The sequence below is a fragment of the Chionomys nivalis genome, chromosome 6 (assembly GCF_950005125.1).
Source record: "Chionomys nivalis chromosome 6, mChiNiv1.1, whole genome shotgun sequence".
Classification (NCBI taxonomy): domain Eukaryota; kingdom Metazoa; phylum Chordata; class Mammalia; order Rodentia; family Cricetidae; genus Chionomys; species Chionomys nivalis.
The window spans coordinates 76831043-76858146 of NC_080091.1; the positions used below are offsets into that span (position 1 = coordinate 76831043).

General features: G+C 37.8%; 1 protein-coding gene across 11 annotated transcripts in view; it reads right to left on the reverse strand.

The window, feature by feature from the left end:
• The window catches only part of Clock (clock circadian regulator), an 83174-nt gene that overhangs the window by 45651 nt on the left and 10419 nt on the right, over positions 1-27104 (reverse strand). For 5 of the 11 annotated variants that reach the window (XM_057772747.1, XM_057772748.1, XM_057772745.1 and 2 more), the window contains exons 3-7: positions 16242-16347; positions 13273-13357; positions 5152-5241; positions 2487-2546; positions 2098-2246 (exon numbers count right to left, since the gene is read on the reverse strand). In XM_057772747.1, the coding sequence (XP_057628730.1) occupies positions 2098-2246; positions 2487-2546; positions 5152-5198 (256 nt within the window). In that variant the 5' untranslated portion in view covers positions 5199-5241; positions 13273-13357; positions 16242-16347. The remainder of the gene's footprint in view (positions 1-2097; positions 2247-2486; positions 2547-5151; positions 5242-13272; positions 13358-16241; positions 16348-27104) is intronic. The other 6 variants (XM_057772749.1, XM_057772741.1, XM_057772740.1 and 3 more) reach the window with 4 other exon arrangements.

The following is a 27104-nucleotide window of genomic DNA, read 5'->3' on the forward strand; positions in this document are numbered from 1 at the left end:
TAAAAATGTTATCATAAATAGTGAAGTCTGAACTATTGGCTGTTTAACAAGTATGTTTCCTTTTCTTTTTAAAACACAGTCTTACTATGTATTTCAGGCTGGCTTCAAACTTACGACCCTCCGGTCTTGGCTTCCAAATGCTAGGATTACAGGCAAACACCTCCATGCCTCAACATTTTTTTTTCCATTTTAGATATAGATATACTACAACAATCACACAAATTAAAGATCAATGTGGTAGGCTGTACTCTACCTTACTTTATAGTGAAAAGTATGGATTATATTATTTTAATGTTTTGTTACCGGGTATTTAAATATATCATACTTATATAACAAATTTGGTGATTACAAATGACTATATTGAACTATGACAGGGAACTAAAAGTACAGCTACTAATTCTGTGAAATAAAGTCAAGCTCTTTAAATTGTTGTCAATTATATACATAACGATATATACTAATTTATTAAGGGTTAGTTAATACAGGTCTATGTTAGATAAATACTTTGAAAATGTCCCTGAAATTTACTAAGATTTCATTTTTGTGAGAATTATACATTCAATTTTGGGGGTAAAACCTAGATAATGCCAAAATTAATGTTCTATTTTCAGAGGGTGGAAATGTATGCATTTCAGTTTATTTCATTCAACAATCATTTACTGAGCTCTACAATGTTTAAGGCACTGGTTTCTGAGTGTGCCATTATACAAAGGGAGATGAAGTCAGCAAGGACACCATTTACAAAGGTTCAATCTAAGCAACTGACACATTGACAAAGATCAGGAGAGAATATGGCATATGTGATATGATGCTAAGACAAATGAAAACATTCCCAAAGTATTTTCATGTTTGAGGCCTGGGAACCTAATCAAATGGCATAAAAATGGAAAAAGCCAGTTTAGGAGAAACTGACTTGACAAAATGAAAACGAATTCCATTTTAGAGGAACTGAGTTTAGACACATGGAAAGTGGTATCTATAAGTTAACTAGAAATACAAGGATGAAAATTCTGCATCTGAAAACAAAGATTCATTAGTGCTTACAGATGCACAGCAGCTACAGTTATACAATGAGTCATCCCAGGAAAGAGGGTTGAGAAAATAAGATCACAAGGATAAGCCTTGAGAAACATCCCATTTAGAGAGCAGAGAAGGGAAGAGGAGAGAGGACCAGACAGGAAGGGGAAGCAGCAGCAGAGTATGGAAGCCATGAAGTCAGTAGCGGGCAGATCAAGATCACCAGTTCTAACTCTATGGACAGTAAAGAAGAAAAAATTTTTGCTGTACTGGGGATGGGTGGGCAATGTCAGTAAATGAAAATATTCCAGAGAGTAGTGGCGCACAAACGAGCCTAGCCATGAATTACAGAGGTGGTAAAGAAAATGAAAAAGGCAGCAGTTAGCGTCTCTCTTCCTGAGAAGTTCTGCAGTTTTCCTTCATCTAAAAAATCAAATATCCTTCTCTAGCTTCAGTTTCATATCTCCACTACCTAAATATCAAATACTTTAAAGTTTCTTTTTCCATGACTGATTTAGTGAAGATGATTTTCTTCTAGTAACAAATACTTTTAGGTGTAATGTTTGTTTTCTAGACATACACTGAAATGACCTTTAAATGACCTGACGTGACCTGACTCTGATACATCTCCAGCCTTCCAACACAAACACGCTCAGTTACAATCAAACCTCTCTGCTCTTCCACTTTTGTACACAGTACTTCCTTTGTGTAAAGCACTTTCACTTGCCTAACCTAAAAGATTTAGCTAAAAAAAAAAATACTTATTTGTACACCTTAAAACATTCTTTATTTTAAAAAAAAAAACCATGACAATCATGTGCTTCTCAAGCTTATAGTTCATAATAATTACTCATCTGTATTTTAGTTAGTGTTTACACCTTTGTCTCCCTTGCTTAAGTTGAGAGCCAAGAAAGTCATCCTAACTTCATAAGGACCTAGAATACACAAACAACTAAATGCTTGTTGAATGAAAGAACATACTAGGAATCTTTTCTTCTTTACCTTAAGCATCATATAACTCATATTTTCTAAGAGAGTCTGCTATAGAAACCATACCCAATTTACAAATCAGTATTTTACCTTTATGTTTGCGTAAAAAGTCAATGCTCTTCTGCAAAACAGTGGACTTGTCCATCTTTCTAGCATTACCAGGAAGCATAGATCCAAGTTCTTTAATGAGAACATTGAATTGATCTCTACGTTTCTTTTCAGATTTGTTTCTAGATACTCTATGAAAAAAGAAATTAAATATGCAGTTTTTAAATAATCTATTTAATTACACAAATAGTTTAATGCAGTGTCCAATTTGGACATGACATAATATATTCAAACTTACTTTTCAAAAAGTCAGGAAATAGTTCAATTTCTAAACTGCATACTGACAGTTTAAGCTTTTTTACCTTGCTAATATATCTAACACATGTAAGTATTATATATTATTTACTATTTTCTATTTCACAGCTAACTACCTTTTTGCTTTGTCCTTGTCATCTTCTTCCACCAATCCATCAAAAATACTACTGTCATCTCTACAAGAGAAAACAAAATGAAAAGACTCAGTAAGAGGGAGAGGTGAATCCACTCAGACTGACCTGATTCTTAGTGAAGAGATCAAATAAATACAAGCTCAGGAACCACGAACTTATTTTTTTAATAAAAGTTTAATTACATTTAATTTTACTTTTAGTTTTCTGCATGTGAATTTTAAAAAGTTATACTCAGCTATGTGTATATATCAGGCTAAATAAGAACTTAGCTAGTTTAAATATCATATTTCAAAATTTTAATATCTACTGGAAACCTATCAAATGCCAGTATGAAATGTCCTTGTATTAAACTACCCATCTGGAATATATTAACTATAATACCATAACTTAAAAACCTTTTCAGATAGTCACTTTTAAAAACACCACTACTCATAAACATCCTAATAACTATTAGCTCATGAACTTAGCATATTTGACCCACTGAACAGATACTGATTAGCACGCAGGTACCAGGTTGTGTACTAGAATAGTAAACAGTACACAGAATAGTAAATAGTAAACTGTAACAGAACAGCAAACAGGACTAACAGCTGATCTCCTCTTTTTCATCTTCTGTTACAAAGAAACACATGGAAACAACAGGCCTTATTTCTAAAGGAGGGTGGTTTTGAATGAGACTGATCCCCAAAAGCTTGGTCCTCATTTGGTAAAGATTAGGAGGTGTGGCCTTTTTGGAGGATGTATGTTCCTGGCAGGGTGGGCTCTGGAGTTTCAAAAGCCCATGCTATTCCTCCTTAGCTCACTTTCATTCTTTCTCTCTTCCTTTTGCCCCCCTCCCATGGACATTATTTCAACTGGCAAGCCTTGGCTACTGCTCCAGTGATACGCGCGCTCACCCACTGCCATGTTCCCTACTACGACAGTCATGGTCTAGACCACCCTCTGCAATCCCAAATTAAATGTTTATAAGCTGCTTTTGTCACAGTGTTTTGTTGTGGCAATAGAAAATCAACTAAGCAACCCTGGGTGGTTGCTTTAGTCTGAGTGGTTAGGAAGGACTTGTATAATTGGGAACATTAAGTGAAGATTTAAGTGACAAGATGAGGACAGCTGAGACCTGGGGGAAAGTCTAACAAATTACATCAAGAGCACTAGAAGCTGACTCTTAAAACTAAGGAGTGATATCCAAGTTTCTGATGACTGTGAGCTTCTACATGAACTCACCAGTCACACCATTCAGTCAAATCCCGCTGTGACTTCTGAAGATGCCTTTGAGGCGTCTATTAGCCTCATTTTGAGATTAGTTGTAAACTGTGTTTTATGGTGGCTCATGAATAGACCTGAAGTAGTCCATTTATGACTGGGAACTTATTTTAAAAACCCTACATGGATATACATTTTCTGACGAGGGAGTCTATAAATATAATATTCAGATATAAGGAATCCATATTAATAATCACTGCGTTATCTCTGAACACAGAGGTATCATCCCAAACATCATAAAGTATAGAAAAGGAATTGACCACCCACTCATTTTCAGTCCTTTTAGATGACTGGTGTGTCTTTTCAAGAAGGAGACAAGGCCTTAATCCAAAACTAGGGCCACAGTGAAGGCAAACCTCTTAAAGACATTCCTTGCCTTTAAGTCTTATGCTCTAATACAAGATATATCTTTGTTTAGTCAGAAAAGAAGAAAAGCTGCCTTCAGATATCAACAACCACTCTACGTACAAATCCATTTGCAAAATCCTTAAAGAACTGGAATCGTCATACAGTGCATTATGTAACCATAATTTAAAAAGCTGGCTAATCCCTGACCTATATCTTCAGAACCTTGAGGATCTAAGCAATTCAATGAAATAATATAAAAGATTCTAGACATTTTTAAGATTCATCTTTATGTGGAAAGAAGGGAAGAAGTGAGGGAGGGACGGTGGGAGGGAAAGAAAGGGAAATGAAAAAGGGGGAAGGAAAAAGAAGGGGAAGTAGGGGAAAGGAAAGAAAGAAGAAAGAAAAGAAGCTACCAAATGAAGTATGAGAAGTGAATTTTAAGACGCATCAAAGGTTAGAGGTGTTAGAATGAAAACAACAACATAACAAAGAGTCTTAGAAACAAGGCTGGAGAGGTAGCTCAGTGGTAAAGCTCCTTGACTAGTACACATTAGGCCTTGGCTGACATTTCCAGCACCAAAAACAAAAAAACACAAACAAACAAATAAACAAAAACCAAAAAAACTAACCAGCAGTTTTACAGTTAAAGAAATAAACAGGTTTATCTTTTCCCAAAGGCTTATATATAAAGATTAAAAACGAACTAATAAACTAATAATCCTAGTAACAATTATGTCTTACCAGTCACAAGTGCTAAGATGCTTGCAGGGATAGACTGAATCCTAGAGTCTAAAAGGAGCCAGGGAATCATCTACAAGCATTATTGTTTCTTTCAGTTGACCAAAATTCCCAAAATTAAGAATAAGGACTCATTTGTAACATAAGTCCTAAGCAATCCACTTTGGCTTTTAAAACTACTAACATACCTTTCTTACTATTTCTTATTTGTTCTATGTAGAAACTGAATATAATGGCAATTATGTTTAAGCACTAACACTTAAGAACATTACTCTAGTAGTGAATTTAAAAAACATACCTGTCAACAATTGAGCTCATCTTACTACAGCTTACGGTAAACAACATAACACATTGCGTTTTCGTCTTGCGGTAGACATTTGTATTTCTCCTTGGGAGAAAAAAGAAATGGTTATGAATTTTCTAAAGCACTTCTACAAAGAAATCTCAAGACTACTGTAAGTTACTGTGCAGACTTCAAAATGAAGCTAGTGCATTATTTTCGAGCAAATTATCTTTGGATGGAGAATATTTGAGACTTTTTTCTTCTAAAAGGAATATGGAAAAGATCCAAACTCATATTTAATGTATTTCTCTAAAATAATAAAAATGTCATTTTAATATTCAATATATACTTTGCATAACTATAAACTGGCTGCAATAATACTATCTAATAAATATTTGCTGAGATTCTATTTTCTGTTAAACAGCACGGTAGGCCTTGTACCAATAAGGATGAGAGGCTAAGCTCTACAGGCAAAAATCTGTAATGAGCAAGGAGACAGATATCTAAGCAACTATAATAAAATGCACTGTGAAGCCTTTATTGTCCAGTGGAATCACCCAGACTAGAATCAATCAAGAGTATCTGTGAGAATTACAGAGGGAAGCCTGAGATAACGAGCCTTGTCATGTGTCAAGACTTGTTACTGAAAATATGGTGCCGAGGCAGGAAGCATCGTCATCATTTGAGAACCCACATTTCCACCAGGATCTTCACTGACTGCTGTGACTGCTCAAGTCTGAGAAGCAACAGGCCACAGGAAACAAAGACATGACGGCTGAGAGGGTTCTAAAGAGAAGTGATGGTGTGACACCGCACAGGCATGAGCTACAACACCACACTTGGGAAAATCTAGAGTTTATTTTCTTCATAGGCATGTTATAGTTTAGAGTCTTAATCACTAGCACCTAAAGGGGCCACAGAAAAGTTGAGGAGAAGGCAAATCAAGCAGAGAAAATAAGTATCTTAAAGTGTTTCATACCTTTAAGTAATTAAATCTTAAAATGCATTGCTTTCAAACTGAGTCACAGCCTAAAATTCCTTTATAAAGCAGTTTTATCTCAAGCCGTGAGTTAAATATTCATTAACAAATGATCTGATTTATTAACATCCTAAGTTTTGAGGTTTAAGAAATTTATATTGTTGTTTCCTTTATTTAGAATTTATAAAATAATATAAATTAACATGTAATTCTATCTAAACCAGAGGTATTTAAAGGTATGTTTAGTTAACCGGAGAATCTAAAACATTCTATCACTGTCTTCAAATGTCGCTCCGAAAGAGGAGAGACAGCCCTTGAAAATGACACTGCACTGTCTATATGGTCAGGTAACAAAATGAGACTGAGAGGACTGAATTCTTACAGGATAATAACCAGAGGTGATCAACAGCATAACGGAACACTGTGACTCCAAGTGTCTGGGTTAGCACCACAAGAGGGAACACAGCTACACAATATTCAGGTTTACCTACGTCCACCTTCTAGATCCCAACAAAGGGCAACAGTAATAACAGATGCTGGTTCTATTACTAAAATAAAAAGGACAGCAGAAAACACATATAAAATATAGTTTCAAAACTAAGGGGCCAAATCTCTGTCTTATATGTCATTCATTTAGTAAGCCATTAGCATGCTTAACTGTCAAAAAGGAGAATACAGGACAAACAACGGGGTGGGGGTTTATGACAAACCTATCAGGAAGGACACTGCTGACTATGTACAAAATGAATGAAGCAAAATGGCTTAGAAGACCAACCTACTATGAAGCTATTCTCTGTTACCATCAACAATAACTTTCAAAAGGTTTGCTCAGCTTATGCTTACTCACAGCTACACGCTCAAGACTATACTCACTCTCAGGGCAGCTCACATCTTTATTCTACTTTTCCAGCCAACTGACAGATATATTTTATTTATGAGAAAAATGAAGGGAATAAAATAAGTAGGACTAAATTACCTCCAGAACACATCTTTTTGAAGAGTGTTAAAGCAACAGAATACTGTGGTAATAAAGAAACACACACACGCCGGGCGGTGGTGGCGCACGCCTTTAATCCCAGCACTTGGGAGGCAGAGGCAGGCGGATCTCTGAATTCGAGACCAGCCTGGTCTACAAGAGCTAGTTCCAGGACAGGCTCTAAAACCACAGAGAAACCCTGTCTTGAAAAACAAACAAACAAAAGAAAGAAACACACACACAAACACAAAACCCATCCAATAACCCAGGCTTTTAATGACAAGCTAGAGTCACACTTGCTCATCAGAAAGGTTGCATTTTAGACATTATATCATTTCCCTACACAAGCTCAAGAGAAATTCCAAGTACACAGTCTACTCATAAAATAACATTTTTTTATAAAGTATTGACATTAATAGACCAGAATGATAGGCAATGTGTCTTTAAAAGGATCAGTTGCAATTACTTAAATGCACAGTTCACCAAAAGGCAAAAAGATCAAGTTAAGCTAGGAATTAAATGTTCCTTTCCATAAGCTCCTTGAACTCTAAATCACAGATTTAGCAGGTGAGCACGTATCATGTTACTATTTCATGATGACAGGGTACTGAGAGCACAAGTACTGGTGTGTAAATGCTACTTTAAAACCAGCTTTAAATGCAAGCTTACCAGGGAATGGGCAGGCAGCATTAAACGAAAAAAAACTATGAAGAATTTAAATGGGGTAAACACAGAAGCAACTCCTACTTCAGCAGAGAGCAGTGCACAGAATTAGAGACGATCTCAGTGTCTGGCAGTCCATCTTTGGAATAGAATCCTTCACATAAAAAGGATTCTGTTTTAAAAATAAACTGTGCAGTGTATTATTACTGGCATTACACTACTGTCTTTCTGAATCCCATCTGCTGTCCCCACCACAGGCTTTCCTTTCCAACTGCTGCCATTGATCAATATTGGCACCGTCCTTCTGAGCTTTAAGAGACCAATAAAATAAGACCTCACTGCTCTTGACCCACCAACCTTCTTCAGCCACTGCCACTTATTTTTTCCCCCAGGAAAACAACTGTGATCTCAATGTCCGGTTCATTCTTTTATTTTAAAATTTAGGTTTTTTTTCCCACATGCACACACGGGGATGAACTTTATACAGTTGAGTGGTTGTAAGAAACTTACTATAAAATCAGAAGCCCTTTGTTCTGACCCAGTTTCCACTTTCTTTCGGTAATAAACCTGCTACTGCGAACATCTTTTGTTAATTTTGATTCTTTCATTTTCAGATAGAGTGCCTAGATAGTCATAATTGTCCCAATGTATTTAAATTAGCTTCTTTGGCTCTTAAAAGTGTCTAGATTTTTAGGCATATTCTACTTAATTCTACTGAAAAACATTGATTTTAGGGAGCAGGAGTATTTTTTAAAATTTTAATTCATTTACTTTTCTGTGTATGGGTATTTTGCCTGCTTGTATATATGCACATAAGTGCACCACACTAGTGAAGTGCCCTCAGAGGCTAAAACAGGGCATAAACTCCCCTGGGTCTATAGTTGCAGATGGTTGTAAGCCACCCATCAAAGTTAGGTATTGAACAAACCTGAATCCTCTGGAAGAGCAGGCAAAGATCTTAATCACTTTTTTGGCTGGTTTTAGCTTTTCCTTTTTCTTTTGTCAACTACACAGAAGCTACAGAAAGGAACTATAATTGAGAAAATGCCACTATAAGACTGGCCTTATGTAAGCCTATGGGGGTATTTTCTTAATTAGAGACTGATGTGGGATAGCTAGATACAGGTGTAAGAAAGCAGTCTGAGCAAGCCACGAGGAACAAGCCAGGAAACAGCACTCCTCTACCGCCTCTGCTTCAGTTAACTCCAGGTTCCTGCCTTGACTTCCCTCAGTAACGGAGTGTGATACTGAAATAAATCCTTTCCTCTCCAAGTTTCTGTAGGTCACGATTTTAATCCTATCAATAGATAACCCAACTGAGACAATTGTTGAGCAATCTTTTTCACTTTTTTTTTCTTTTTGACATTAAAAACATACACCCCTCCCAACTGCTAAGTTCACATTTTTACAACTGTAAATGCGGTTCACAGCTAAGCCTCGGCCTTCCAGCACACATTAAGTCCCCTCTGAGCAGTTTCCCTGCAGTTAGTTGCTCCAGAGGTCTGAAAGAGATTGTTTACCACTGGCTCATGTATTTGAATACTTGGTCCCCAGTTGGTACAACTATTTGGGAAGGATTTGGCCTTGGGGGTTATCATAGGGTCAGGCTTTGTGTCTTAAAAACTTCCTGCCATTCCCTACTCTCCTTTGTGGTTTGAGATGTGAATTCTAAGCTATTCCTGCAGCCATCATGAACTCTTAACACTTTGGAACTGTAAACCCAATAAAAAGCTTTCTTTCACGAGTTGCCTTGGTCACAGCAGGAGGAAAGTGTGTAATGGTCTTTCCCTTTACCGCTGTCTGGTTTCACACATACTTGTTGCTGATTTACTACAAACTCATGACTATCTAAATATACTTTCTTCTTTACCTTCATATACATTAAACTTCTCGCCATTTTCCAACTGTTTCCCCCAGAACTTGCTAATCTATTCTTACATGTCTGTTATCTGTACCCGAGAACAGTGCTGTCATCCTGGGATCAGTATTCAGTGTCACCCTGATGATTCCCTAGGTCTCTAGTGAAGCTCTTTTCTCACCCTTGGTGACATGGTTTGATCTCAAATGACACGTGATGAACGCTTAGTTCCTAGCTATGTCAGAAAGTAAAATGTTGGAGGAATGAAGTTATCAGCACCCTAGTATTTTTTCTGGATACCACAAAGTGAGCAGCTTTACCACATGATGTCCAGGCTCACCACAGCAATGACATCAAGTGGCTGGAGACTGAACCCCCTGCAACAATGAGCCAAGCTAACCCTTCCTCCTTCTAAAAATGTGTTTATTTTGGGTGTTTTGTCAAGGTTACCAAACGCTGACCAACACATGATGTCACCATTTTTTATTTACTTAGTTTATTTATTTAATTTTTGCTTGTTAAAAGAGAAATGATATCACAAGTCCAATGCTGCTCTGATTATTAATCCTTTCTTATATGACTGACTTCTTTCACCCTGAAAACAACCCTCTGTTCTAAAAGTTAATGGTAATGTACCCCATTTTCTACTTATTTTTCTAGCTGTAACAGTCATTCGGTAGGCTATAACTTATGTCATTCAAGCAAGGCTTCTTACATCATTCCCTATTTCCTTTTTCTGTTTCCTTGATTTTTTTGAAATCTTATTTGAATATGAAGAATAAAAGACAGCTTAATCAATTTATTCAATTTTTAACTTTTCTCTCTACTCTTCCATTTAGCTCTTACTTATTTCACACTTACTAAAGAATAATCAGACTTCTGGGAATACCAGGAGCAACTACACACATTTCAGAGTCAGAAGAAAGAAATCTCTCCAGTATATGTGCAATTAATTACTCTGTTTAATACCACCATCACTTTCACTTCCAAAAAAAAAAAAAAAAAGAGGGCTTAGAAATTCATGGCAATTGCAGAGGCTCTCTGGCGACAACAAGTTCCTCAGACCTCCACTGCTAGTTTAAGAAACTTACCACACTTCCGTTAGCTTTTCGAGGTCCATTTTTTTTTCTCTCCCATTCTCTCTGTCCTTGTGAATGTGTATCAACTGCAAAACTATTTTTCTGTATTTAGCTGTGACTGGTTAATCTTGGTCAACTTTACTGGATTAAGAAACATCTAAGACAGTGGATCTCAACCTTCCTAATTCTGCAACTTGTAGCATAGTTCCTCACGGTGACCCAACAATAAAATTGTTTTCTTTGCTACTTCATAACTGTAATTTGTTATAAAACATAATGTAAATATCGGCATTTTTCTATGGTCTTAGGTACCCTGTCAAAGAGTCATTAGACCACCAAAAGGGTTGTGATCACAGGTTTAGAGCCACTAATCTAAGAGATTAATGAAGTAAACCTCTGGGCGTGTCTCCAGGGTAGTTCTAGAGTCAAATATATCCTAAGGGTTCTAACATAATGAGCAGATTGATGTTCTGACTGACTCATGATACAAAGGTATTATTGACAGGTGGTAAAAGGTAGGAGGTGAGGCCTAGTGAGCAGAAGTAGGTCAATGGCAGCCAGATCCTAGGCTGTCTTGCCCTGGCCTCTTCCTGTGTCCTGCCTTCCCTTCTGCTTCATGTTCCTGCAGCCTTAATGGTAAACTTCACAATGAGCCCAGAAACCCAAAAGCAAATAACCATGGTCTACTGAACCCAGAATCCAAAATAATAATCAAGAAGTCTGTCTTACAGTAGGTTACGCTGGGCAGGGCACCACAGGGACAAGGGAGCTAACACACTGGCTCTAAGGAGATTTCAAGGCGTGAAATTCAGCTGAGCTGTTTGCCATTGCAGTCTCGATGTCCTCACTCTTTCTCGTCACTCTTACTGTTGGACTCCTGGAGCATCCACTGGATCACTTATCTGTATTCACAAACACTGTATTGCTACATGCAGAGGCTGCTTCCTTGACTCTCTAGACAATCCCTTGGTGGATGTGATGTAGTCATTATTTCTGTACTGACTTAATCATTTCTTCTTCTCTCCTGCAGAACATTTTCAGCTTTTGTATTCATTTTAATGACATCGCTTCTCCTATAATAATTATCAGCGTGTACTAGGGCTGAATACATTTCCTATGATAACTACCAGCGTGAACTAGGGCTGAATACATTTCCTATGATAACTATCAGTGTGAAATAGGCTGAATACACTTCCTATGATAACTATCAGTGTGAACTAGGGCTGAATACACTTCCTATAACTATCAGTGTGAACTAGGGCTGAATACACTTCGTATGATAACTATCAGTGTGAACTAGGCTGAATACACTTCCTATGATAACTATCAGTGCATACCATGGCTGAATACATTTCATAGGTAACTGAATGCAAAACACTCAAGCACTTCTTTATGCCAATAATTCCTAAATACATTTTCTTACTCTATTATTTCCAACTTCGAAGCCTTAAATATAGACGCTCCCACCACCATCACCACCCCCAGCCCGGCTGCCCCACGGCAAATTATCACAGGACCCAGGCTGGCCTCAAATTTTGGATCCTTTCCCTGCCTCCAAAACAGGCATGTGCTACCACATCTGGTATCACAATGTCTTTTTGACATAGCTATAGTTTGTGTGAGTGTATACTATGTAGTGTATGTTATGTATATGCACATGTAAGTGCAAGGCATGTACATGTGTAAACCAGAGTTTGACACCATGTTTTCTTCTATTGTTCTCTAGCTAACATTTTGAAACAGAGACTGACTGAACCTGAAGCTCATCAATTTAGCTAATCTGGCCAGGGAGTTCTGGGGAATCACCTGTCTCCACCTACAAGTGCTGGGCTTACAGGTATACAATGCCACAGCAGTTTTTTGTTTGTTTTCTGTTTTTATGTGAGAGCTAGGGTTGTGAGCTCAGGCTAGCCCTCATGCTTGCACAGCCAGCACTCTGCCCAGTGAGCCATCTCCCTAGCACCACACTCTTCTATAGGTTTCCGGGGTGTCCAGAATAGAACAGAAGTCAATCGGAACACCTGACTGCTTTCTCGCCATCTGCTTTACTCTTCATTTCCTTTCTTGCAGGCTGATCTTCATGTCTGCTCCGCAGTACCTAGGGCACACTCCAGCCACATTTACACTCTGTTCTTTAAACACCTGGTCATTCTTTTCCTCCTGTCAATGTAATTTCTTTTTTTCTTTCAGAGCCACACATGGCTCAGCACCTGCCATTTCACTCGCAACACATTTTCAACACAGCTGTCTCTGGCTAACGCTACTAAAGCCACCCCAGTCTACTGTCCATTTTAATTCTTTTGGTACCACTAATGGTTTGTTTACTGCTTGTATTCCTTTAAAATGCAATCTTCATGAGACAGAGATAGCTGCAGTCTTGTTAACCATCATGTAATCATTAATTAAAGTAATACATAAATAGTAACTACTGTCTGTCAAATGAGTTGGACTTAACACAAAAGCAAAATTTTTTAAATAATGCTTTCCTCAAATGAGCATGCGAAGTAATTTCTAAGTCCTTTTACACATTTTTTTTTTCAGGGAAAAATCAATACAATAGAACACTATAAGATGCCTTTACCTTTTGCACTTTTTACACTTTTAGAACAGATTCTCCAAAATCCACGTGCTCAAGGCCTTCCTCTGTATGACTGACTATCAGAACCCTATTTAAACAAGAAAGAAACGTTAACTCTATTCAACTTATATACAGTTTTAACACAAAAACATTTTAACTAATTCTTAAACGTAGAAGATTTAGAACTTTGTTATAAAAATGAACAATAAAATTGAAATTCTATAAACTGATTCCATAAAAAATAATTTTAAAACTACAAATAAGGCCAGGAGCCTAGGGGAAAACCAAATACTATTCTTTTGCTAAAGGAATATATCCACAAAATGACTTTTATTTATGTTCTACTCATATACACTCATGTACTCATAGATCAGTGTTTTGCTCAGCCATCATCAGAGAAGTTTCCTGCTGCAGCAGATGGAAAGAAATACAGAGACCCATAGGCAGACAATGTGAAGAGAAAACGAAAGACTTTGGAATCCTCAGTCCTAAACGAAACGTCTCCATGAAACCCCTCCCCTCAGGGCTCAGGGAACCCTGAGGAAGAGGTGGAAAGGGTGTCCGAGGCAGAGTGGATGAAGAACACCAAGGAAACAAGGCCTTTTAAACACAGTGGCCGATGGACATATAACCTCACGGAGGCCATGGCAGCAGGCACAGGGTCTGCACAAGTCTTCACCAGATGGGGTGCCAGAGCGGAGAGGAGAAGTGTACAGAAGCCCCCACCCCAAACCCAGAAGCTATGGTTCAGTTGATAACCATTCGAAAATGACAGTTCTCTCCAACGGAGTCTGGGGACATTGGGGACATAAGGCCAAGTCCCATGCCTAGCAGGAGATGGCCAATACAGAATAAACTCAATAGCATTTTGAAGGGTCTCTGTCCCATAAGGTTTTGACAAGGCTTTATGTGTGTGTGTGTTCTGGCTTCTGGTTTTGTGTTTTTAGGGAATTCTTGTGTGAACAAAAATGTGTCTCTGCATCTTCATGTGTATGCTGTATTTTTTTCCCTTGGGCTATTAATTTCTTCTGTTTGTCCTGTTCTGTTTGTTTTTGCTATTATTATTGTTGTTGTTATTATTATTATTATTATTTAGATGCCTGTGAGCAGAAAGGGTGTGGATTCCAATAGGAAGGTATGGGGAATCTAAGAGGAGGAAAATCAGATTCAAAATATATTATACAAAAAAAATCTCTTTTTAATAAAATAAAGAGAAGACAGAAAAAAATATACAAGTAAGATAAATCACTTTTAATTCTCTACAGAAATTGGACTATAGATATTTTTAAAAACTACACAAAAATCCTAATGGGCATATAATATAAATAAATAAATGTAAGATGTGATATCAGTAACGTAAAACAGGAGGAGGAGTAAATGACTCGAATTTCTGCACCTAATTCAAGTTTTCAGCTTAAAGAGACCGTCACATTTTATTTACTGTCCATGACAATAACAGATATTTCTATGGCTACACAGAAAGAAATGTGAAAACAGTGCAAGCACAATAACATAAAGAGAACAAAATAAATGCAGATGAAACCGGCAAGAAGAGCGCTAGCGAACTGGAAAACGAGGGATTACACTAACCTGAGAGTGCATGAGTAACTGTCCTAGAGTGAGAGACAGAATAACTGAATGAATTCAAAATAGCTAAGATCCAACCATGTAATATCTCAAGCCTCACTTTAGATTTAAAAGTATATATGGGCTAGAACTGAAAGGACAGAGAGAAATATTCCACATAGGGAAGTGACAAATAAAAACATGCACACAGAGGCATACTTACAAAGATAAATACTATACATGACATGAAAGTGTCACTTCACTCAAAAGCTACAGCAATTACGATGTACACTCCCACCAAAAAAGCATCCAAATAAAAAAAGCAGAGTGAAGAGAAACAAAACTAAAGGTTTCGATGATGGACAGTTCATCCTGATGAAAAATAAAAGCAAAAAAACTTACATTACAGACCAAACACACAAAAAATATTTCAAATTCACAGTCACAGAATGTACACTCTTCTCAAATACACTGAAAAGTCTGTAGAACAAGTCACATGTTAGATCATAAAACAAGCTTTATCAAATTTAAGTCTGAAGTATGCTTTCCAACCACAATAGAATAAAAACAGAATTTTACTAATGTGCAAATTTAACAATACATTACTAGATAACCAAAGAGCTGAAGACCAAATCAAGAAGGAAATGATCAAGTACTTTGAGAGAAACAAAAGCACATCAACATGTAAAGGAATAGTCATTTTAGAGCAGTACTTAAATACCCACAATAAAAACTACCACACCCAGAGTGCAGCTCTCTGAAGGGCACTTGCCTGATGCACTCACAGTCTTGGGTCCAACATCAAGCTCTGAAAAAGGAAAATTAAGAAACCTCAAAGAACCAGAAATAAAAATAACCAAGTCTGTAGTCTGCTGAAGGAAGGAAATAAACATCAACCAGAAATAAGACCCACCTCCAAAATCAACAAAGCTAAGCCTTAAAAAAAAAAAAAATCAAATGAATTTATGTTCAATTCTATGAAGTAGATTCAGATAGAGCAAATCAAAAATAGGAGACAATTGAACTGAAGCCACAGACACAGTACTGTAAGACATTACCACAACCACTGCAAACCAGACAAAAAACTGGATAAACTCCTACACACATACTGCCTATCAAGATTTAAAGATGAAAGGAATCTAAATAGATAAATATACTGACCCGATAACCAAAAACTACTCACAAAGAAAAACCAAACTGGCTTCACTGGTTCTATCAAACCATGACTGAGTTAACACCTTTTCTCCTCAAACTCTTCCAAAGAACTTCAGTGATATTACAAAGTGATTCCACAAAGACAGCACGACCTTCTTAACAAAAATCTAAAGGAGAAACAGAAGTACAGAGAAAGTCCTATGTCCATGATGGATAGCACGAATTGTTTTCTTCACAGGATATAGACTCACCCAGGAAGTCCGGATGTTCCTGTGAGGGATTCTCGAGATTTGGGTGACTGAGGTGCCAAGACACACTATGATGTGAGCAGCATCATCCCCTGGGCTGGGGTCTGGACTGCATGCAAAAGAAACAGGTAGCTGAGCAAAGAGCTTTCAATGGGACCAGCTGCCTCAAGTTCTGGCTGCCATGCTTACTTGCTTACTCACTAAGCACTCTAGTAACTGAGTTACAGCCTCAGCCAGGAATTTGCTCTTCTTAAAGGAAAACCCGTGGCTCAGTTGCTAGCACTTGCCTATGAAGCATGGAGCCCTAGTTTGATAACACACCAAATAAGCCAAGTATGATAGTGCCTGTTTGAAATTCTAACACTCATTCAGGAAGTGAAGGCAGGAGGGTTAAAAGTAATAAAAGGCATCCTTCCTCAGCTACATATTAAGTTCAAGGCTAGCCTGGGTTACACCAGACCCTGACTTTTAAAGGGGGAGGAGGAACCCAGACACATAAATAATCTGAGAATATACAGATCCTCTGACCTGATAATTTCACTTTGGGAAATAGACAACCAGAAGCACCATAAGCTTTATAATCACCAAAATATTACTTAAACTAAAGTGCTGTGGGAGGTCTTTATATGTGTTGTTTTTATTGGTTAATGAATAAAGAAGCTGCTTTGGGCCTATAGCGGGGCAGAACAGAGGTAGGTGAGGAAAACTGAATGCTGGGAGGAAGAAGGCTGAGTCGGGAGATGCCATGAAACCACCAGAGGAGAAAGATGCAAGCTGTAAGGTGGAACCTTGCCGTTAGGGTAAAATATAAAATAATAGAAATGGGTTAATTTAAGAAGTAAGAGTGAGCTAGAAATATGCATAAGCTAATAGGTCAAGCAGTGATTTAATTAATATAGCTTCTGTGCGATTATTTTGGTTCTGGTCAGCCGAGAACAAACAAGCGGCCTTCATACAACAGTAAAGCTAGAAAAAATTGTATGTCCAATTGTACTTGAGTGGGACCAAAACAAAATCAAAGCTACAGCATATGATGGCTTCTGAGATGCTTTATGAACAATGTTTTTCACATTTTCTTTTGTATATTCTAAAATATCCTTCATGAAAACACATTCTTTTGCTAATTAGAAAGCTGAAGTATTCTTTTTATGAATTTGGTGTCTAATACTATAGCTCGACCTACATGTAAGAAAGAAGATAAAATACATGTTATTTATTCCAAAAAACAAACACATGAGCAAAAAATTATTTTCTTATGTATTTACATCACTCAAAGGAGGGAAATTCTTTTAACTTGATTTAATTATTGCTAATTATCATTATCAAAGGACAACTCAAAACCTTAAGGTAAAAACTAAAATTATAAATTTCCTATAATTTATTAATTAAAACTATAACTTGTTTATAATCTAATACGTGTTGATTCATGACCTACTTTAGAATTTTGTTTCCTGATACAAACATTAATCAAAAGTAGAGCTAAAGTTTAGCTGGTATGATACAAAACTCAAGCAATATTCTTTAAAACCGCACCCCAAACCAGGTTTATGAATCAAGCCTTGTGGCGGTACCACAGATACTTCCTGTAGTAAGTTCTCTTAATAAAACATATGGCCATTTCAACAATTCAACAAATACATCTCTACAAATATTACCTAAGTCTCCTGTTTGTATAGTGTCCAAATAAATATGAGAACCTATTTTTCTCTTCTAAAAAAACTACTTCATTGTTATGTCATATTTTTTTAAAAATGACATTAATTTCTAAATGCACATTAAAAAGATATGATGTGATTTAAGTGTGAAACAGATACCCAAATTTAACTAAACCACAAATTTTGTAAGAGTCCATTAACTTAAAAAGCCAAATGTTTGTGGATTTCTTAAATGGGTCACCAAAGATGAAAAACTGTACCAACCTAAAAGAAGGCCAGCCTTTCATCAGTGCACAAATGTTCAGGGTCTGCTAGGAAATCTGATCTGTGCAGCACTACTACTAAAGCACAGGCTTAGACACACAGGCACACACACACTTGTTCAAGGTACATTACACACTTGCATGAACATGCTCTTATGGAACTCTGATAAGAAACACACACATATACAACTCCATGTCGCCAGTGAAAACAACACACCATCTATCCTCCTCCCACAGCATATCCTCCAACATATCCATTATGTTTATATACATCCCATCAATGAGGCTATACTTAAAACATCACCCACAGTAAATAAACCCTTTTTCAAGGCTTGAAAAGTCCTCTGAATATTTTTCAGCATAATCACTTCACTAAAATGACAGTTACCCTAATTTATTAAAACTTGTGTGAAGTGCCAAATCACTTTTGTACAACCAAGTAGGCCAAGCAAATTCACAGCCATCTGACTAGTTTAAGTAAACATTCTGAACCACAGATTATTTAGAAAATAAGAGCCATAATATTTTCTCTTCACTCCAATAATTACTCTACATATTTGTCTTTAGTCTTTTTAATGGCAAGTAATGGCTTCCTCTGAACCTGTGGAGTGACAAGGCTCAAACTGCACAGAGATCTCTGCAGCCGCTAAGGAACAATTATGTGAGGAGCATGCAGATGTGTCCACAGCACACTACTCCAGGAGCAGAGAGCAGCGAGCACAACATGAACCTCCATGGAGAAGATACAGCCTGCAGATCTCTACTGTGCATCTCAAGTTCACGCTTTCCAGTCATTCTCCATTGAGCTGAGCCCACACAGGGAATTTATACTTCACATATTACATTTTTCAATTCTGAAATTTGACTTGATTCATGTTCTGATTTTCAGGAAAAATTTTCAAATATCAGAAGCAAATCCTATACCCTATTTTTCCATTCACATCAAGTGCTTAGTTTTAACTCAAGGCTTGTTTAAGGACTTTCTTATAATTCTATTTTCTGGCTCCTCTCATGCTTTCCTAAAGAAGAGTCATAATTTCCTTTTTTTCATTTTTACGGCAAGAATTTGCAGTGCATTCTAGATACTCCAAATATTGGCCATGGGACTGTAGGCTCTAGTAAGGCTCTCTTGGGAACATGACTTTAAGTTTAGACCACAGGTTCTAAGTAGCATTACACGGGGGTAGCGGTCCCCATGAAAGTTCAATCCTCAAAGCTTTTGGCTTAACTGCCAGGGGTCACTATCTGTATGCAGAACCCGAGCTGTGGTTTATCTTATAGGGCACTTCTCTGGGCTCTGATTTTTGGATTCTGTTCTGAACTCAAGTAGCTTGAATGTGGTTGGGGCCCTTGTGGATTTGGACACACACACAGAGTTGTCTTTTCTTAGGATTTCCAAATCATGGTCCAGCTTCCAAGGAGCTTTCCCACTTCTTCAGGCCAGAGACACTTTCCTTCACCTTTATGATGAATGTATATGCTACCATGGCAATGAAACCATAACCCTGTTTCAGCGTAGGAGGGGAAAGAAAATGAGGAGAGCACCTTTCCCACAGTCCTCACTACCGATTTGTAGCGTATCCCCTCCACTCATCCATACACAGCTGTTCAGTGCCGACTTCCTTCCCAGCCCAACTCCTACTATTTACTTGTCAGGGTTGACTTTTGTCTCCTAGCCAGAGTGCCTGACTCTCACCAGTTAAAAAGGTTTATGGATTCTGCTTTAGCCAATGCATTTTACACGTTTCACAGCCAATTTTTCCATAGTATCTTCAGAGTCACTGATGATTAAATCCACGAAGCCTGTCATTTTGTAGCATTTCTAATAGCTGCGATTCCTCAAAGATACAATTTCCCTCTTACCAACTGTATAATCCTGGGACATCATCTGTATAGAAGGAGACGAATAAATGTTTGTTTTCTTTTTTTACTTTCACTTACCAATCATTTTCAAAATCTGGAACAATTCTCCTTCACTAAAACTCCTGTACACTATCTTTACATGTTGTGAACTAAGACTCTGTAAGTTGAACTGTTGAAGAAACTGTGTAGACAAGTTCCATTATAAAATGAGATTTGTTGCAGAGTTAGGGGAAGTTCAGAAAACTTACATGAATTTTCCAAATGAGTGTTTGTGTGTGTGTGCACGCACACATGCACGCGCACTAAGGCTTTACAATGAATTAGTTCCTCTGTTTCTTAGAGGCTAATTAATTCTTAAAATAGCAGTTCACCTTGCCATTTAAAACATTCATAAAATGTTATATAATTAAGTATACCAATAAATCTAGTCAATGACTTGATAGCATTCTATAAATAACAGATCTGAAGAAAATTTCTATTTCCATCAAAATGCTACTTTAGTTAACAAAAACTCATCAAATCCCCAAAAGCAAACCTTTGAAGAAGCTGGCATTACTGTGATCGTGCCTATCTGAGAGACATGGAACCTCAACCAGTCTTTTTTCTTCCACTCAACTAATACTTAAATAGTCAACCATGTGCCAAGTTATTGCTAGCTGTGGGAGATCAATCAATGGAGAGCAAAACTTGCACAATGAATAATTGTAGCAAACCCCCAAACGCCTACAACCAGAATTTTTTTTTTCTATTTTTCAAAAAGGAACTGGATTCAGAGAGATGGATATGCCCAGATGCTATCAAGTGTTCCAGAGGAACAACAGAGGTAAATACTAAAATCCTGGTCTTTCTTCTAGTAGTATCTAACTTCAGTTAGTTCCTCAAAATCATTCTCTAAGTCATCCACGGGGCAGTGCACCTTCATCTTTAATGTACTAGTTTTAATAACTGTCATTAAGTGGTTTCCAAATGATATCAATTCTTTTATTTAATAAATAAAATGAACAAGCTATCACCACACATTATGGAAAAATAGAAAATGTGTAAATGACCACATACAGGCATTTACATGTAAAATAGAGACGACTTTAAAACATGGTAAAAACTTAAAATTTCTATATTAATTATATATATATATATATGTATCTCCACTCATAAATGAATATATTCTCTTAATTTATTGCCTACTTTAAAAAAGAAACACAAGTTAGTCTACCTAATATGGGTTACTCTTCCCAGGATAGAAAAGAGCCTAAGTCAGTCACTAAGAGCTGGTGACTTACCTCCAGTTGTCAACCTTCCCCTACTCCCATACTTTATAAACCCTAGCAATTGACCTACAAATACTCCTATTACACAGAGCAAGGGTGTAATTAATCTTCACTGTCAACTTGCCTGGACTTAGGAGACAAGGAGACACAGCTGGGAGTGTGCCTGTAAGGTGTTTCCACAGAGGCTCACCTAAAGGAAAGACTCACACTAAAGGTAGATGGTGCCGTGCCACGGGGTGAGTCCTAGGCTAAATAAAAGAGACAACGGGAAAGTGAGCTGAGCATCAGCATTCATGCTGGTCTCTCTGATTCCTGACTGCAGACACAATGTGACAGCTTCCTCAGAGCCCCACTGCCTTCCCCATTAAATGATTGTACCCCTCAAACTATGAAGCACAATAAAGTCTCCCTTCCTTCCTTGAGTTGCTTTTATTAAGTGTTTTGTCAGAGAAGTAAGGGGTCAGCTAACGTATTCTGCAAAGGACGGTCTTGAAGAAGGGTCCAAAAGTCCCTGTTGCCACCACTGTACAGTCACTATAGTTTAAAAGTAGTTACACAGTCCACAGAAAACAAGAGAGGCTACATCTGAGTAAAATCAACACTGAAATCTGAATTTCACCTTTTTATATGTCACACATTAAACTTAAGAGATTTTTTAAAAAGCAAACAGTCTTAGCTTATGAGTCACAGACAAGTAAGCAGCTAGCACACCGAATGTGGCAGTAGGTAGACCTCTGATGTGAACCGGAGCTGTAGCAGGGAACTTATCATTAGTCCATCTAAAACCTAACAAATAATTCTTATTCTACTATTCAGACTTTTGCAGATAACCTCCATCCCAGGAAATGGAAAATTACAGCTCTTATTTTTCAGAGGGAATTGGGAAAACTTCAGAGATTGATTTTAAAAAAGAGCACATTTGGATTTCAGTTATTTTTCATTCTGTTATCGCATGGATATAAAATGGGTTCCTGGGGCTCATATGTTAGAGGCTTAGTCCCAGGGAGTGGTGCTAATCACAGTTACTGCGCCATAAGGATGCTAACCTTACCAATGAATTAATCCACAGCTGAATGGGCTATAAAGAGATGGCAGCTGCTTAGAAGAAACGGGTTACTAGGAGTGTGCCTTGGAAAAGCAGGCCTTCTTCCCAGTTTTCATATCTATATGAGGTAAGCAACCTCTCTACACGCTGCTGCTGCTGCCATGAAGCTCTGCCTCCCCACAGACCCACAGCAACAGAACAAGCAGATGATGAACTAAAACCTCTGAAACGGAACCAAAATAAAACTTTCTTCATTTAAAATTTGTTTTCAGTTCTTTTGTTATGGCAACTGGAAGCTTACTAATACATATTCCTTATAAAACCTCACTATTTTTAAACTACAAAGAAAAGAAGCAGACCATGCTCCAAATACATTTATAGTTCCTTGGTCTATGTTTACCAGATACTGAAATCCACTACATGACAAAAACAAAACGACAACAACAAACCCACAGAGTCACACCTCTGAGCTCAAAGAAAAGGCTGGAGGTTACTGAGTGAAATCCATCAAGTTCAAAGACTGATCTAGAAGGACTGCAGAAGTTTCCAAAGGCCTCTCTCCTAACAACTGACAGAATCAGCTTCTGAGTTTTACACCGACACAAAAAATGACTCTACAAACAAGGCAGCTGCTAACCAAATTCCAAGTATAACACTGACTCCACTATTACTGTTTTTAAAATACTGAACAACTGTAGGGGCACTCCTATTTTTCAGAAATTGGAAATATGGCAATGAACATGCCAGACCTCATCAATATCTAGATTTCAGTGTAGGGCAGCTTCAAATGGATTAAAAACTTGAAGGACCATCACAGTATAGAAACCATAAAACCATAGGCAAATCAAGGAAGTCTCATCAACCCCTGACCTGATCTTCAAACTTTATATACATTTAAAGGTATATTTATTTATATATGTGTGTGGGGGGGGGTGGTAACTCATGTTCATGCACCAGGAAAAGCACGCTAAGCTGGAGATACAGATAGTTACAAGTCACTCAAAGAAATACTGGGAATTGAACTCTAGTCCTCTGGAAGAGCTCTTAGCCACTAAACCATCTCACCAGCCCCCAGGTATATCATGCATTCAAATGCAGACAACTGAACTAAATAAGAGGGAAAAATCATAGGGACCTAGAACTTGGTGCAATTTTTCAGCTTAACTTAAAAATACATGATCCACAAACAAACAAAAAAACTGATAAATTGGACTTCATCAATATGTAAAGTTTTGTTCCACAAAAGACTCTATTAAGACTATGCAGAAAAAGTTTACATACTGTGAAAATATTTGCAAATCACTGATTATCAATAGTAACCTCATATCAGTGACTTTCCTTCTTCCCAAGTTTTTGTTCAGGTCAACATTTTTCGAAACATTCCCACACCTGTTTCTCTGGTTTCTCCTTATATTTATTATTTAAGTCTTATAAACCATTTTGCATGTATGATAGGTCTTGCCAGAAGAGGAATTGCAAATCTCTCAGGCTGTGCAAAGTTGCTGATGATAATTGTCGGGCAGAATGCAACAAGAAGCAAATGGGAACCAATCTTGAGAAGGGACTTCATTAAGCAGATCCCGTCTTTGCCTGGGACCATGGCAGTCTTTAGGCCATGGCCTGTGGTGTGGGGGAGGATGCTATACTCTGTTAAAGCAAAGGAAATGCTTCTCTAGGGTTGGACAAAGACTTCATCATCAGGAACTGCAGGGCTCCAAATTCTTAGGTCATACTCTTTCCTCATTAGGGCCCTAACAGACACAAACAGACACACATTTAGTCTCCTTTCCAATTCTGTTACAACAATAAACAGACTGGGGCCCGCTTCCTAGCACAAGCTTTCTGAAGCCAACTAGACAAATGTCTTCTGTAAAACTGTCATGGAGACCTCTGACTTCTTAAACTGGTCACTGACTAACTTGTCTATTTTCTAAAGTCACAAAGTTATCAAAAGTAACCAATATAAATTTTAAATAAATGTATATGTGTGTATGTATATGTGTATACACACACTCGCACACAGTTTTTTCTCTTACAAAGCCTTTATAGGCACTAGAAATTCTAGTGAAACAAGGAGATGATATTGGGAGAGGGACATGGGAGAGGATGGGGAGGAGCTGGAGGATGGAAATGGAAGTTAAGTGAGGGATACTGCATTCAGCTTTTAGAGTTTACTGACAAAGCCTGGAATGTGAACAGTATCAATGTGGTCAAAAACAAAAGGTAGAAAACTGAGATGGGAAAGGAAAGGGGGCAAGATGGAAAAATGCAGAGAAGTCCACTATTCTCCTGCTATGAAACAGAGAACTTAAAACGCACTGTCTAAGAAATGCAATTGTTCCATTATTATTGCATAGGCATCATTCAAGTAGTAGATTGTTCCATGGCAGATGGTGATGATAAGAGCAGAGAATGACAGTATGAGATGAAGTCTTAGCTTTCTTTTCTTTGTTGTTGTGTTTTGAGACAGGGTTTCTCTGTGTAGCCCTGGCTGTCCTGGAACTAGCTCTTGTAGATCAGGCTGACCTCAGACTCTCAGAGATTTGCTTGCCTCTGCATCCCAAGTGCTGGGATTAAAAGCATGCACCACCACCACCCAGCTTGAACTCTTAGATTTCTTAGTAGGAGATGAACAGATACAATTTGAAATTACTAAATCAAGAAATAAAAGTGGGTTACAACACAAAGAAGACCCAGCGTCGGATCACTTCTAAGAACTATCTACCATTCCTCCTTCAAAGCCCTGAAAAGGAAAAGTCATTTAAAAATTTATCCTAGAAAATCAAAACTACTTATCAAAACCAGACAAAGACATAAGAAAGCCACAAGGAATTAAATTCATTAATATTGGTGAAAAAATAATATAAATAACTACTTATATACAAAAAATAATTACTGAATATATCCTATGACTAGGTACTATTTTAGGAACTGAGCTGATCAGTAAATAAAACCAAGCCCCTTATGATTGGCACAATACTTCAAATTATTTTTATAACTACAAAAAGCATTCTAGTAACATCTTTAGAAAGGAATCTCAAAGCTTTTAACAAATGGTAAGGAGCAGAGAGGATCTAAAGAAAAACAACGGCCTCCCTCCTGTAGCACACAAGCAGTGGGCGGTAAGAGTCAGGCGAAGGAAGCCCTCAGTGCAGGGCTGTTCCAATTATACTTCACTGGGCTCATCAAATATTATACCGTAATCATTAAAGTGACTGTTTCAATGCTGGTAATCATAGTGTAAATATAATTTGGGCTAAATGTCAAATAATTATTACTAGACTTTTAGACCATGTACTAATCCTGAGAGACACAAGCAACCACAAAGCATCAGGTGTTTGCTGAAAAAGCGAAGAGTGCGATGCATCCTAAGGTCAGTAGACAAGGATTTAACTTCTGTTCCTCCATCCAGTGCTCCATCCTAAGGTCAGTAGACAAGGATTTAACTTCTGTTCCTCCATTCAGTGCTCCATTTACGATAACCACAGAGATCTTCCATCTGTACAATGACTAATTTTCGAGGCAGGACATCCCCAAATTCCAAAGAGGAGATCAGGAATTCCAGACCAGCTTGGGAAACTCAGTAAATCTTTGCCTCAAACACTGACAAAATTGGCCGGGCAGTGATGACCATACCTTTTAATTCCAGCATTAAGAAAACAGAGAGACAGGAAGATCTCTGTAAGTTTGTGTCCAGCCTGATCCACAGAGCAAGTTTCAGGGCAGGCTCCAAAGCTACACAAAGAAACGCAGTCTCAAAAAAACAAAAATAAATAAATAAATAAATAAATAAAACAAAACAAAAAAAACTGAGCTGAAGGGATTGCATGGTAGCACATAATTCTAATTTCAAAGCTGGGGAGGCAGAAACAGGAGGATACCTGGGGTTTGCTGCCAGACTAACCAAATTAGTGAGTTCTAGGTGCCTCAAATAGCAAGATAGTAACAACTCACATTAGACAAGTTTCTTATTGTAGTTGGAAATTAACACAGAAACCCATGCTGAATTTTGAGTGGAGTGAGAGACTTTGGAGAGAGCAGTCCTAAATGGAAGGTCTTCATCAAGCACCTCCCCTCAAGGCTCAGTGATCTAAGGGAAAGAAAAGGCAGTAAGATCGTAAGAGCCAGAGATGATGATGACTCCAAAGGAAGTGTGTTCCAGACACAGCAGAGCTGATCCATGAACTTAGAGATGTGGCAGCATGCACAGGACCTGCAGCAGGGACAAGACAGATGGAGCCCAGCACTGAGGGCGATGGCAACACAGGGTCCTCCCCTAACCAAGAAGCTATCTGCAATCGATATCCACCTATGGTGGGAAAACCAGTTTTCTACAATGAGTCTCACTGAGTATATCGATCACACTTCAGGGCAGGGCCCCACCAGGAGTAGTTGGCCAACACAAAAGGAACTTGATTGTGGACCTTTTGTTTCATTTTTGCTTTGCTTTGACCTTTTTTTTTTCTTATTGGTCTTTTGCTTGTTTATTTTGTGGGGGGGTGTTGTATTTCTCATTTTGTTTTTATTTTTGAAAGAGGAAAAATAAATAAAGTTGGGTGGGTAGAGTTCAGGAGGATCTAGAAGGAACTGGGGAGGGAAAAACATGATCAAAATTAAGTATATGTCAAAAAAAGGCAATAAAAAGAGAAAAAAGAAGCAAGGCAGAGAGTGAGAGCCAAGGAAGATACCCAGTGCCAGCCTTTGGTTTCAGCGTGGGCACACATGAGCACGTGCACCTTCAACACACACACACACACACACACACACACACA